The sequence below is a fragment of the Triplophysa dalaica genome, chromosome 12, assembly GCF_015846415.1.
Source record: "Triplophysa dalaica isolate WHDGS20190420 chromosome 12, ASM1584641v1, whole genome shotgun sequence".
Classification (NCBI taxonomy): domain Eukaryota; kingdom Metazoa; phylum Chordata; class Actinopteri; order Cypriniformes; family Nemacheilidae; genus Triplophysa; species Triplophysa dalaica.
In genome coordinates this window covers 1726990-1742247 of record NC_079553.1, presented here as the reverse complement: position 1 = coordinate 1742247, position 15258 = coordinate 1726990, and the positions used below count along the sequence as shown (strand labels likewise).

General features: G+C 40.9%; 1 protein-coding gene across 1 annotated transcript in view; it reads right to left on the bottom strand.

Moving 5' to 3' along the window:
• Positions 1–2150: 2150 nt before the first annotated feature.
• Positions 2151–15258, bottom strand: part of rspo2 (R-spondin 2) — a 47878-nt gene continuing 34770 nt past the window's right edge. Inside the window, exon 5 of the mRNA XM_056761645.1 lies at positions 2151–3310. Coding sequence (XP_056617623.1) covers positions 3189–3310 — 122 coding nt within the window. The 3' untranslated portion in view covers positions 2151–3188. The remainder of the gene's footprint in view (positions 3311–15258) is intronic.

Genomic DNA, 15258 nt, shown 5'->3' with positions numbered 1-15258 from the left:
GGTGATGGTGTGGCCCCTGAGATGACATCTGTGAGCAGTTCATTAACTTGTAACCCACAGCAGATGGGAGTTTTAACACAGTTGGTAAGTTTACATATACATTCACAGTACATGCAAAGTTTATGGACCTCACAACTGCTTTAAAATATGGGCTACAATTACGCCGATCTAAAAGAGCAGATACAGCTTCTCCTCATACACAGCGTTGGATATTTAAGTGTATGTTAATATAATTAGGAGGATAAAAGATTTCCTCTGACATCTGCAACAATGTCTAATGTCTGTAATATGTGAAACATGATCCAGTGCCCTTTGACTAGACATTCAGTACATGTAATGACTCCAAATCACAGATTTCTAAATGTGTCAACGTCACACAGGATCTTTAACTAAATGACATTTATTTTAATTCATCATTATTTAAAAAATCTTTTTGTAAAGTTATCCTGTTGTTAACTCGTGCTTAAAGTTTCAGTGTGTAATTTTTTTGGGGATGTATTGACAGAAATGCGATATAACCTACATAACTTGTTGTCTTCAGAGGTGTATAAAGACCTTACATAATGCAGCGTTACGTTTTTTTATTACCTAAGAACGAGCTGTTTCTATCTACACACACCGCAAAGAAGCGAAAATGTGCCGACATTTTAGTCCTGTGTCAGCTGCCACATTTGTATATTTTATCAACATCTGGAACTTATTATAAACTCTCAATGTACAGAACAGTCTCATAGAATGTTATGATAAATTGTAAAGGAACTGATGTCTTAACATCTGAGATTGTGTTGTGGAGATATGAAGATTAGGATTTCTTTTTTTTTTTTTAGTTTTACAGCAAATATCAGTGTATATCAGCATCTTTTTGTTGTTTGCCTATGGCATCTGACAGACCATTTGAACCCAGAAACAGTATATGTGACCCTTGATAACAAAACCATTCTTAAATTTCACGGGAACATTTTTAGTAATGTGAAAATCTAAAAATACATTGTATGGGTAAAAATGACTTTTCTAGATTTTTCTTTTATGCCAAAAATCATTAGGATATTAAGTAAAGATCATGTTCCATAAAGATATCTTATAAATTTCCTACCGTAAATTTATAAAAACTTTTTTTTTGTGAGTGGATGGCCTGCCACAGTGCCTCAGATTAACAACTTCAATGCCATTTAGCTTTTTTGCAATCTCAGATTCCAGCTTTGTTAACAGTTGATGTTCCATCAGATATTGTTCTATCCCAACAAACCATATATAACAGATTTTTTCTTTAGATGATGTACAAATCTCAAATTTACCCTTAAAATTTGTCGTCCAGGGAACCTTCCATATGGTGGTGTGTGACATCAGGTTTAACAAGCAGATTTCTCAAAAAACTATCAAATGACAAAAGAAAATAACTACAGCAAGCATCATTTGTCTGCAGTTGTTAATCATGGACTAAAACTAAATTGAAAGAGTTAAACATATCCCAGCATTGGGTCAAAATGGGACGAATCCATCCTTCGGGTTAAATAAACCCAGATTTCACACAACGGAGTGTTTAAACAACCCAGGTTAATTTAGTTAACAACTCAGCGGTTGGGTTTGTCTCTTTTTGACTGGATAAAAAAATAACCCAGCAATTTTTTAGTGACAAACGGTACAATTCGTGTGTTGCTTTTTCTTTTATACTCCTGTGGAAATGTTAATTCACCCGTGAACCAGAAGCTGGAGAGATGCTGTCGGACATGATGAATCAAATCTCATTGGCAATTACACAGCGCACAGCTCAAGGTTAATTAGCTACGACTTGATTTATACAGTTTTGGCAGAACTGCTGTAAAAAAGAATCATTTTGTTTCCGGCCCCTCTATAAATAGCTGTATGAAATATGTGTGAGGATATTTCAGTATCTGTGAATAAAATTAAGCTTCTTTAACAAAGACTTATAGTCAGCTCTGAATGATGTCATGTTCCACCAATAAGGGCTCTATTCTTTGCCGCTGATTGGTGCTTGTCTTTTGGTGTGCTGTGAAATAATGTTAGTGGGACTCGAGTCTTTTCAACTTGACGGGAGGTCGATGGCGTTCCGAAAATACACAACGGCACAAATTGCAACATGAACTGCGTTTTAATAGCACACAATATACACATTATCAATCAGTTGCCGATATACTTCAGCTGTTGCAGGGTGTGAAATCAACTTAAAGTACAGGATGCTAAACCAAGTTTACACAATGATTCTCTAAGAAACACTTACTAGCAAATCAGACACGATCGCTTTCCACTTTTGGAGATATTTGAATTGTTATAAGTGGTTGAAAGTATGCTTCAGCTTTGAGGAGTATCAGGTACAGAGACATAATTTTCACCAAACTTAAAAATAATAATAAAAAATGAATCAATAAATAAATCAATTATATACCATATAAATGTGATAGCTATGTGAAGGCTATGCTTTTTATTTAGCTTTTTTGTTCTTTATTTAACTGTAGCTGGTATTATAACCTCTTTTACACATTTAAACGCTGAAGGCGTCAATACTGAAAATACAGTAATGCTTTTTTATCAATGTTACCATTATTAGATGAACTCAACGACTATGTACACATGAGTTGGTGGCCATGCTATAGTTGAACAACTAAGATTCTTACCCACAATATACAGTTAAAGCCTAAAGCGGTCTGGACGTAAACCTTCTGTGCGGAGAATAATAATTTTGCAACTACGCATGGTTTCATGTTCGTAACATTGCTATCAAAGACAAGGTACCTATTGGACAAAAAAAGGCGATACATGACACACTCTGCCTTGATCTGCAGGGGATGGTGTACTTGTACATAAATAAAGAAAAGTCTTTCTCGCTTTTTCGTCAACAGTCAATTACGTTTTTTTATAAACTCTCTTCGTTCTTCTTCCCGTCTTCCGATTTCGCCTCCTTTCCCAGCATCTTTCCGTACGTCTGGTCTCCGCGTCCGTTCTCTCGCACCTTCCTCAAATTGGATGAGATATGAGCCATATGAACAGCTGCTATAGTCTTCCATGATGTCACAGTGGGGTCACGGGTTCGAGGGACGTTTCGCGGGCGCGGGATGCAGCAGGAGGTGCGAGTGGAGCGTGTCCACGCGAGTGTGAATAATCCTGTTTGGAGGTGTGTGTGTGGAGCAGGGGTTAGCAGCTTTCTGGTCTTCGTTCCATCGAAAAGTCTTTCACTGGGCGGCCCGAACAGAGGCCAGGTGGTCGCTGTGCTGGTTCTGGGCCCGGAAACGGAGCCTCTGCTTGTTGGATTTCTTTTTCTGCTCTTTGGTCCGTTGCCCCTTCCCCGAACCCCCTGTAGCAAAACAGGAGAAAGAGAAAAAGCACGTCAGCATACCGTGTGAGACGTTAAGCAGCACGTGAGTGATGTTCGAATGATTCAAAGACAGCGGCCCACCGAGCAGAACACCAGACCAAATGAACCTCTCCTCACCCCCCTGCCCGCTCGCACACCCGCTTAGAAAACAGTGGAGCAGAGCGCACGCCTTCACTTCTCAGACCAGAAATAATGTAAGCCAGGTGTCACGCACCACGCAAAGCATTCTGGGATAGCATGGCTCACAGAAACCCGTGTGGGGGCTGGTTTGATCCAACAGTAGCAAATAAGATAAGGAGGTGTGCATGTGTGATCGTTGACAGTGTGACTAAGAGGCACAGAAAATTTGTCAGCGGGGAAAAACGAGTTAAGCGCGGGTGCTGGGTGGTATCTGGAGCCCGATCTGGCACACATTCTCTGTTAGCTATGCTATGGTTCACATACAGGTTACGGAAAACGATCGCTCTTTACGCCTGGCGCAAAGTCTTATTATTGCACTTGTTCAGGCCATTTAGCTCCACAAAATGAGGCAAGGCAGCATAATGTGTGGTGACTTTATCTCGAGCGGGCCTGTCTCACACACACTTGGCTCTCTAACAGCTGCCCCATTGCCATACCCAACTGCGCCATGTGAATTCTTAGAAAATGATTTTTTTTAAGTGGAAACAACCCTGAGAAAACGAGTACGGCTGCTTTGCTCTCTTTTGGTGGCGCAAAAAATAATGCAACAATTTCACTTAATCTTCCACCAGCAATTTCCTGCAATTAATATGATCGGGCTATTTTTGGGAACCATTCCCTCTAGCCCAGCGATCTGGGATCCTTACATGACGGCTTATTAGAATGTGTGCGTGTGCAGAAACCAATTTCATTTGGCCCGATTTAACTGAACCGAATCTCCGTGCAGGCCACTCTTAAACAACAGCAACAACAAAACCGTTGAACCTTGCGATACACGTCACTTTCGATAGTTCCAAGTGAGCCAAAACCGATTTATACGGGCACAAAACGCAAGCACGTAGTGACCGCAAGCAATTTCATTTTCATTTTTGAGGCCGTTTTCGTTCGAAACGGTGTTGCCGTGTGTTTTATAAACGTAGTCTGCAATAAGTTTGGGAAACGGATTTTGATGGCAGTAAAGAGCAGACTTCTATATTAAAAAGACCAGTATAGCAGGCCAGAACACATATGTTCTTTCCCAACCATTCGAACAATATCCGGTCTCATTAAACTTTGTTTATAGTATGGATAACAGAGTGATTAACTATGAGAGAATTACACTTGAGGTTAGGCCTCTACGGAGCACATATTCAGATGAAGCATGCTGAACTAATCATCCCAAATCATCAGTCAAACAGACGTTAAAAGACATTTCTTGACACTAGGTTTTTTGGTCAAAGGGTCATCTTAAAGTGCTCCTAAACATCAGTTCTTCATTTCCACGTTGTATGGAACGGTTTTGGAAAATGATTAGTAATATGAGCGCACACCTGATCGGTTTAAATCACGGTGCAGTTGTAAAGTTTGAAGAAGGTGAAGTTTCATAATATTTCATATCTGACAGCTAGAGGGCAACCAATCCTAACTGAAACCTTTTCTCAGCAGGTCAAAACATTGGCTAAATTGGAAAATCATATCAAGATGTGTTCAACTGTTTAATGCGTCTCAACCTGAGTTTCTTGCATGCATGAGATGTTTAAATAAGCCTGTGTTTGTAATTTTGATCTGATATTTACAATTAATTGCCAACTCCAATTAGCAAGGGTCACAGAGAATGGTCGAGACAAGCGTTGCGTTTCGAAACAACTTGTGCAGTTTGCATTCTTTAGGGGAAAAACAAAAGACACCAAAAATAATGTTTTAAGGCTCTCTGATTGGAAAAAGGGAAAGTAAACATGCTGTATATGTCAAACATATAAACCAGAATGCATTTTTAACTATAAACATTGGTTCATTTACTTGTCTTTTTGTTGGAACAAAAAAGTCTTTCCTAAACTGATTGCCCTCCTTCTTTGTAGATACAGCGAGCATCTGCCAAAAGATACTCGTTTTACATGATGTCCAGCATCAAACAAACAAACAAGTTAGCGGTAATGAAAACAGGACGTTTGTGTGAGCTCGCACGGCCCTAAAACGGCCGATAACTGCACGGAAAAAGGATTACCACTCCTTGGCAACAAAAGAGAGAGTTTTCCCCTGGGTTTGCAAGTGTCAAGGGGAGAAAAGAGAACACAGGTGTAAGTTGAAACACATTTTCTATGTCTGCATGATTTCCACATTCAGATTTCTTCTTGTGGAGAAATGGCTTCACTCATTGCTTCTGCAACACGCAGGGATATAATCTGCCAGAACACCTGGCAACGCGAGATCAACCCCAAAGTGCATTGCTGGGTGGAATTTACCCAGATCAACCACAAATTCCTTCGGCACACCATTTTTGATGAATTACTCGTTTCTTTTAATGCATCTCTCTTCTATCTGGCTCTCGCCCTCGTGCGGAGTTCGGTTTCTCTTATGATGTGCCGTCAAAATAACAAATGATACCACCGGCATTTATATTTTATGTTACAGTTTTTAAGGGTGTGATTGATTTGAGTTTAATGGAGATGAAAAGCTCCAAAATGGATTGTTCTGACTTGAAATCCTAAATGGATGAGCCATGTTTAAAACCATATTGAATATAAACTCGCTCTTTACATTAACACGTTTTACCACATTAAAAACATGCTTTGCATAATTTGCAGGGCTTCTTCTTAAAGGGATAGTTCACCCAAAAATGCTGTCATCATTTACATTGTCATTTCAATCCTGTACGACTTTCCTCCACAGAACACAAAAGATGATTTGTGGAAGAAAGTTGGAACCAGACTGCGCCGCCACCAATTCTCTTCTACTGTATGGACACAAAACCAATGAAGGGGAATGGGTGCTGGCGCTTCGGTTAACAACATTCTTTAAAATATCTTCTTTCGTGTTCTGCAGAAGAAAGAATGTCATAAATATTTGAGATGACGAGAGGGTGAAATGATGACAGAATTGTTGTTTTTGGGTGAACTATCCCGTTAAACCACCCATGTATCAAAGAGGGCGTGACCAAAATGAAAAGGCCACCATCCATCCTCAAATCCAACCCAAAGTGATTTCATCTGCATGACTCAAGCAGTTCAGGAATCGAAAGGCCTAATCTTATCACATAGCATGCGGTTTAAAGAAATCGATGGCTGACCTCAAGAAAGCATTAAGGGCGAGCGGTAAATGAGCCTCTCTGCGAAGGCTCTTCTTCTGTTCAGAACCTTCTCATCTTTCAAGGAATCAACAATTAATAATAGCCTTCTCTGCTACTTCGTGATCTCCCCCCACCTTAACAAGAGCCATAATAAAAGGATGAGTTAAATCGAAATGAGAAAATAGAAAACAGGGTACGAGGCATTTTGAGATGATTAAGTTGCCGTTTTGGTGGTCCGTCATTTCATGAAGACACCAAAAGCACATCATTATTTGCGAGTGAAAGAGAGGACCGCTGGCGCCAGCAAGATTTGATTTCAGTGGCAGAAATTGGATTAGCAGACATTATAGTCCTCCTAACACATACATTTATAATGCTGTGAAGAGGAACATAACCGTATCCAGCTTTCCTTGACTTGTATATCGGACACTGGCCAAACAGGCCTGACACGACTCGAAAACAAATGCACAACTTTTCAAAAAGCTGAGTACTTTTGCACCATTATATCACTGTAGATATATTAAAGTCATGAACTTTATTTGCTGGTGTCCATACATCAACAGATGTGACTCACACCTGGTGTCATGTAAAGATGAAGCAGATGGCTTTGTTTACACTTTCTTCCTGTTTTCATCACCTGTCATTACAAACGTGTGCAGACGTTTATTTTCTTTTGCAAATTCAATGTAAAAAACAAACAAACTTCGTGTTGACCCAAAAATAAAAATGTTGTCATCACCGGTTCACCCTCACGTAATTCAAAACCAGTAGACGACGCCTCTGTGGACCCCGAAAGAAGATATTTTGTCTCTGCGGTTTTGTGTTCATACAATGAAAAGAAATGGGGTCCAATGTTGTTTGGTTTCCAATTCCAATCTTCGTCAAAATATCTTCTTTTGCGCTCTTCAGAAGAAAGAAAGTCATACAGGTTTGGAATGACAAAAGCTTACATAAATATTGATGGAATTTTGAAGTGAACTATCCCTTTAACAAGAATGGAAAAATCTGCAGTTTATGGCATGCAAATAAACTGTACTGAACTCATTTTGTTTAACCCCAACTATGGTATTAAATAAAGTAAACATTCTGAATGCTCTTTAAAAAAACTAAGTATACATAGAACATGACTTGTACATGAAGCATTTAATTTGCAACAGATCTACAATTTACATGCTGTACAATACAAATAGGTCATATTTAACAAAACAGAGAAAGTGAAAGATGAAAGACAAACAGAGAGAGAGAGAGATGAGAGAGAGGAAGAGAGAGAGATAGACGCCAACGATACTGGAAAACAAGTGAAACACTCTCACCCGAAAAAGGCAGAAGTCCATCTTGCTAACCAGCTGACAAGAAGCTTCTCTGCACAGTGTCACTTAGCCTAACAAGGTTACTTTGGATCAAACCTCTCTCTCTCTCTCTCTCTCTCTCTCTCCCCCGTCTCCGAAGCTCTGCTTACTATCAGACAACATGATTTAAAACACATGCATTCCATCTGAAAAGCTAATGTTGAGATTAGGTGGGTCATTATTTTCCTAATTCCGTGCAACGTTGAAGGGAAGTGTAGAGAGATTAAGGAGCAGGTCAGTCTACCGCAACGGTTCTTTGAAGATGATGAAGATGTGATGATACGTGAAAGCGAGAGCCCACCATTAGATCATCGTCTTTTGCACACAAACACGCCTGACCGACGCACTGATTAATCTGTTAATATTTCCCCGTCATCTTTTATGTTGCGTGTTGCATTCAACATAATGCCTTCAGACCATTCCACTTTAGTTCTGGAAAACATTTCAGATGGATTCGTTTTTCTTTTTCTTAAACACTTAGTCACGGAGCCTAGTTCTCTACTTTCTGTGTCTCTTATTTACGCAAGCTGAAAGCCGCAATTTTTATCTGAGCTTGTCACACTGCGAACCCCCCAAAAGCATTGTGTTGGAGCATTCGATCTATCAAAATATAAAAAGATTTTTACACGTCTGGTCTCGCTCAACTGATAAAGAACGCAACAATATAGCCAAGGTTCGATTCTTAGAAGACATGCACAGATAAAACGTTTACACCCCGAATGCACTGCAAGTCGCTTTGGCCATTATGAAACAAAGAAATCAGATTACAAATGAATTATTCAGTGATAAATCAATCCCCCGCATACTTTAGAGACAAGTTCCGATGGCTCAGTCCGTGAATCCTCAACCTGGGAAATTACCACATCGTTCCTTTATGCCCACCACACACAGAAGCTGATATATCTGCCACCACAAGCCCACAAAAACTGAGGAACAGCTTCTGCGGTCTCCTATCTCCATGCCTGACTCACCCCCACATCTGTGCATAAGTATATAGAGCTCTCGTCTTGTGTCCCTCCGAAAATGAGGCGTAATTAGCTTTAGTTTCATTTAATTGCTGCCTAAATGTTATATTACGTTCCTGAAGAGCGACATAAAAAGCTCCCACAGCGTTATCAAAGAGAACCTCTGCTCTATTTTAGAGAGCGTCCGCACTATTACCAACTGAGAAAGTGGGGCGATAAATAGATCAAGGGAATACCGCAGATTTGTGATGTTTGTCGTATGTCACAATTTAATTTCATCATATCTGATGGGTCGGTGAGGCAAACAGCAGCGGAGGTATTTTCTGGAGTCACTTAAGTGCGTTTAATCGTTACGAGTTCTGCGCGGTGCTTTGATCTGTCAGATTTACGTAAGCATCTGTTTCATACTGATAGAACAGAGGCATGATATACTGTGGCCGGCGGAGGTTAGCATAGCCTTCTGTCGTTCTTATCAATTTAACCATCAACGATTTTACCTTGAAAGGAACTTACATAGCGCTTCACGCACCCTGCCGATCTTTCCAAGCATTACGTGCTTAACATCCTGGAATGTTTTGCGAATTGAAAACATCATCTTAGTGCTTTTGTTTCCCCATATACAAAAGCTGTTGCTAGAATTAGCTTATGACTAAGGCTTTCACAAACAATTCTGGGGATAGTATATCTCCTCTCTGGAAATCCACTCCGGGAGTGCGTACAGTTTAACTGTACAATTACAGTAAGTTTAAAAGCTCATTTCCATGTTTGAAACAAAATGAAAGAAACAAGGAAAAAAATTGCCAGCTTCGACCCCGTCACACTACAATTACCCAAACTATTTGATGGAACATTTGTTTTCCATTTCATTCCTGAAGCTGCATTTCCTGCGAGCAGTGAGGGTGATGGGAATTATGGCCCGCGTGTGTTTGCCCCTATACAGGGGCCATACCTCAGCCTCTATTATGTACATATGGATGCAAAGGTACTATTGTACGTTGTGACGTGCGCTGTTCTATAAAAAGCCTGAAAAAGAGGAAAGAGATTGTGCTGGCAGGAAAGTGAATGTTCGTGGTGCAGTTACGGGAAACATTTGGGACTTCTTTTAGAACCGTCACCACCTCTGGGACTCAAAAAGAGGTCATAATCTGACCTGTTCCTCATATAATCACAAACTGAAACACGCTACAACATTGTTGGCTATGGCTTGATCCATACCTGTACCTAAGCCTGTTTGGGCCATATGTGTTTCAGAGCCATTCGTCCGGCCCCTTCGCGGCTCCCCCAGGGCACTTCTGGAGGATGTAAGAGGAAATTGTGCAGCTTGATGTGTTCTTTATATCTCGTTTCAGAACAAGGCCCTCAATATCCATCTCCAATGGGAAATGGAGAGGAAATCTGCCTCATGTCACAGGGAACTGAGTGGGTTTATACATAAAGAGGAAGTGCCCATGAGGCACAGGGGCCGTGCCTAATCAGACCGGCCTTAAAGTGTGGTGCGTTTAAGTTTTGGAGTCGCGGGACCCTCTGGGAAAGGCTTTGAGGGAGTCATGGATGCTCTTCTTTCTTGATTTCGACTGAATTATTTATAAAGAAAAAAGGTTATGTTCTTTCATCTGTCTGAAAAGGTGTGCTTGACTACCTAAAAAAGAAGATCAGAATGGGGTCTAGCACTGACATCTGTGGGCCGGTGTTTATTGTTCTCAGTTCAGTAGTTCTCTAGTTCAGTGCAACCTGGTGCAAAGGTTCATCTCAAAGACACACACAAACTTGCTTAGATTTTTAACCACCCCCTTATTCCCCGGAGCTGGTAATCCCACTGGTCCCCATACTGCTGCCAAGCTCCTTCAAGACCGGTGGGAAGAAAAATAGGAGCATGTTAGGGAAACCATCCAAGAGTAACTAGAGGGTAGTGGAGATTTGTACTGCATCCAGGTATTATTCAGTATAAACACTGTGGGATGGAATCTTGGGACGTGGAGAGATGGTGGGAAGCAAAGGTGCAGCAAAAAAAATAAAAACACACATGTCCGAATGACCAAACCAAAGGATTTCTTTCACTGCTATGCTAAAAATTACAGCACTGAATACAATTTGCATAAGGAATGCAACAGCAATTGGGATTTGATCCCTCGGGATACGTTTGAACCCAAAACCCATCTGTTTATCTTGGTGCATTTACGCAATTGTAAATTGACACAGTATTACTTGCTATTCACTTTATATATGCGAGCCTGGACTCACACACGCCTTAAAAATGCATCCAGTAGGAGACAACACATTGTTTTGTCTGGGAGTCCGTTTCAGCGGCCCAGGCCTCTGGATGTGAGTGGGTCAGAAGCCACAACTTCCATCAGTATCACCAAGCTCTGATTACAAGCTGTGATGTCTCAATAAAAATGCCCACGAGCGAGAGAGCAGAGAGAGAGGGGACGGAAAAATCAGTGGTTAGGCTAATGCAACTGTGCACCAGATGTTGAAAGTCATACCCCTGCTCCCAGCTCGCCCAGAAGAGGGGGTGCTTTGGGCTGTGCCAGTGTCCCAGTGATATTATGGGCACATGAAACGGAAGCGCTGCATACACACTATCAGAAGTAGAGCCTGCGTTAGTGCTCATGTGTGGGTATGTATATGAATGCATGTTTATTGAAGGTTGTGAGGAGGAAGTGCCCTATCATGTGTGATGTGTGTACGACCGTTTCATGTGTCTGCAGAGATGAAAGCGTGTGTGGGGCCCTTGTGGAACTATATGGAGGTCTGGAGGACAGAAGGGCAGCATTCAAAGTTTCTTATCTTCGCTGTCCTTCTGAAACCTTGTCTTGTCCAAATTTGCTGTTTTTCAGGGAGAAACACTGTACCTGAGGGGTCAAAGCTGACAAGCACTTTTTAACACTTTTTATTGGATAGATATCTGTAAAATCCAGTGACAAACATAAAGGGTGACTGATAATAATGATTTTTGGCAAAAAAATATGTATAGACTAAGCTACTCGCCACTGCATACTTCAACAAAATACATGATTGGGAAAACTGTAAATATGACATTTCTCAGGCAAGTTTCAGGCACACTTTCCAACTCACTGAAGCAAAGTTTATACTCGAGCATCAGACCTATGCTGAAGCCTACATGTTGGTTTTCATTTATACTTCTATGTGGTTGTCCGCGTCGACAGGCAATGACCACTAGGCGTCATTGTGTAAAAACCCGTTTTGCTTGTGTAACCAAGACAAGGGCCGAAGAAGAAGCAGCTAGTTTGAGAAGCACTAGCAGTGATAGCGGCAAGTAAACAGTCACTTTTGTTGCAGATTTGAGATGTTTGATACAGAAGCACACATATTTTACATACATTATTCATTCGAAAATGCGTTTGAGTAAATATGACTAGCACAGTGTTTTTTGACCTGAGGGAGGGGTTCAAACAGACCAATCCAAGCGCTTGCATATACTCAAAAACAAATGTACAGTATAATGCAACGTGAGTGGCTTTGGATAAAAGAGTCTACGTTGAGTAAGGTCCGCAATGAGTTTACGTGTTGTTACATTTTTGGAGAGGTGCGCGTCAGGCTACGGCATAGGGTACGCGGCTCTGCGTAGGATACAGCGTAGGTCCGACGCTCGACAAGTGCCCACACATTCATTTAAGACAATGCAGTAAATTACAGCTTACAACCAGTCTGCAGAACGCATATCACTTTTTGCCCAATGCTGTGTAAACCCATTAATTTGACACAGTCAATTATTAAAGCTGTATATAACAAAAGAGTCTTAACATCATATATACGTTGTATAGGAGTATGAATGTAAAACAATCTCCCCAAAAGGATATTGCGTCTCCTAATAAAGGGGGTGAGATGAAGCAGATATAAAGGAGGGAGCTCTCTCTCACCCTAACTCTTCACAGGACTCCACGTTTATGGTTCATGCCTGTGGTATGACGACGGATTCTCCATATAAAAGGCACCGGGATCATGGGGTTTCAAATATTGCTCTCTGAAGACAGCTGCTGACAGAATGACAGGAGCCATATTTATTTTGGTCAGGGAGTAGGGCACTTTGTGGGGAGTAATTCAGAAACTCCCCTTTTCCCATACAAAGAATGTAACTGCGGAGGAAATTAAAAGGTTAAAAAAGTGGCCAGAAACTACTAGTAATGACTTTCACGCCCTGTGGAAGAATTACAACGGGCAGAACCCATTAGAGACTTTAATAGCGTGACAGATATTGCCAATTTGGATAAAAGGGTTAGTTAAACGATTGACAAAAAATAACTTTGTTTAATGTACCGTAAAATACAACTCAGTTATGCCAATAAAAAAAATATGCCAATCCTTAATCATTTATAAGAATGTTCTTAAACTCCTGAAATGATCACAATACGTTCTTGTAAATAATTTATTTAGAATCATTAAGGATCAATAACTATTGACAAACACCATCTCCTGTTGACCTCAGGCCAAATGTCCTTTCTTAAATGCTGCTGTACGCTCTCCAGCTAGGTTTTTAAGTGAACATTTACATTTGGCAAATGCTTTTATTCAAACAACCAACGAGGGAGGAACAGCCAATAACATTATCAGCGCTACAAAACAAAGCTTACCAAAAGTGCACCAAGAAATACAGTGGAGATTATATGTGAATGTGCAAGTGTGTGACTGCATGAAGGCGGGTTAGCTTTGAAACCCCGGCCTCCCTTTCCAGACCTGCAGAGTCAACTAATTAAATTGAGATTAGTCCATTGGCAACCAGTCACAACAGACCTAGGCGCAAGGCACGGATAAACACCCGAAATAGTTATTAGTGAGCTCTACTTGCCCTGGGAAAGCAGCGAACATTGTGCTCCTGCTGGACAGGCTTTTCTAGCCATTGATGGCCTACGATATTAGTCAGACATTTATCATCTATTATTCCTGAATTTCATCACCAGGTCGGGATATCATCAGGGGTCTTCATCTGCACATGACTTTCTAAGATTGAGAACGGCAGACTGGCTTGGACTGACAGGCATAAGATTTGGGGAAGGTGGGGCTGGAGCTCTTTCATACCAAAGCCTGATGGCTTACAATTGGCTCATCCATAAAAAGGAAGCCTATAGCCAGGGGCGTAGCAGCCGTGATTCAGCCAATCACAAGCCGAATCATCTCTTGGGCGCGACTGCCAAGAGCTTCCAATTTACAGTTGTTCTTTTAATTTCTTTCATTCAGTTCACGTTATCGTTTGACCATAACTTCTAACGAACGCATCTACAGCCGATGCGAGCGATGCAATCATGCAAAGAATCCGTTAAGAATGAGCCATGTGACGCATCACATCGCCCTGGATTCAGTGTATACTCTCTCTTACTTGTAGGTCGCTTAGGGTGAAAGCGTCTGCTGAATGAGTAAATGCATAACTGCTTATTGGGTTTGGTTGTATTTTACCGTGTTGCACAGTGCTGAAGTGCTCATGTCAAGAATGGAATTATCTTTTCCCAATAAAGAAAATTTACAGCCTAAAATTTTTCGTCAAAAGCAGCTCACCACACACCCCTCTGTTCGCCGTCTCCATAGTGTAGTCGCAAGCTGGCAGGGGAAGCCAAAGCACGTTTTGATTAAAACAGTGTTTCTGATCGGATTTCGTGGATCCCTCCCTTCTGTCCGGTCAGGGAACCAGAGGGCGATCGCGAACAGACAACCAGGTCTGTTCGCCACATCGGTTGGAGGCTCTTGTGATTGCATTCCGGAGACGGCCCTGGTTACAATTACATGTTTGCAGTTGTATATGTTGCGGTTCTATCGTGCAACCAGTAATGCATTACGTTAGCAAGATTTAGCGACTTTTTACAAACGTTCAAGTATTCAAGACAAGAAACTGAACACAACATTATATTGAACATAAACAAGATGATTATTTGTTGTTTAAATCCTTATAAAGCCAAAATAAAGGCTTACATTATATTCGCATGAGTAGCCACGTTGGAAAATTTCATACCCCTTTGTTTGAAGTGTGGTCCCAAAAAAATGGGCTAAAAAAGAGGGCTATACCCCTCCATCCCAAAGAGAATCTAGACAGGGGTAAGGGGTAAAAATGGGATTGGGCTCAACTCACAGATTAGAACCCAGATATGGTGCTATGGGGTTTTATTTGTTCCTTATGTTTTTAAAGAACCTAATTGGTACCCACTTACACATTTTCAAAGACATTGTTAACAGCTGACTGAGAATCTGAAAGCCGCTTTGCTTACAAACAACCAAATTATTCAATAAGTCTCAATGCCATGTTTGTGTCTAACCCTCTGTCACACCAAATCCAACATTAGCGAATTACTACAGGATTAGAGTGATGATTTGAGGCAATAACACTCAAAGTTGTTTACACTGTTAACATTTAATATCGCTGATGTAAAGCAACAT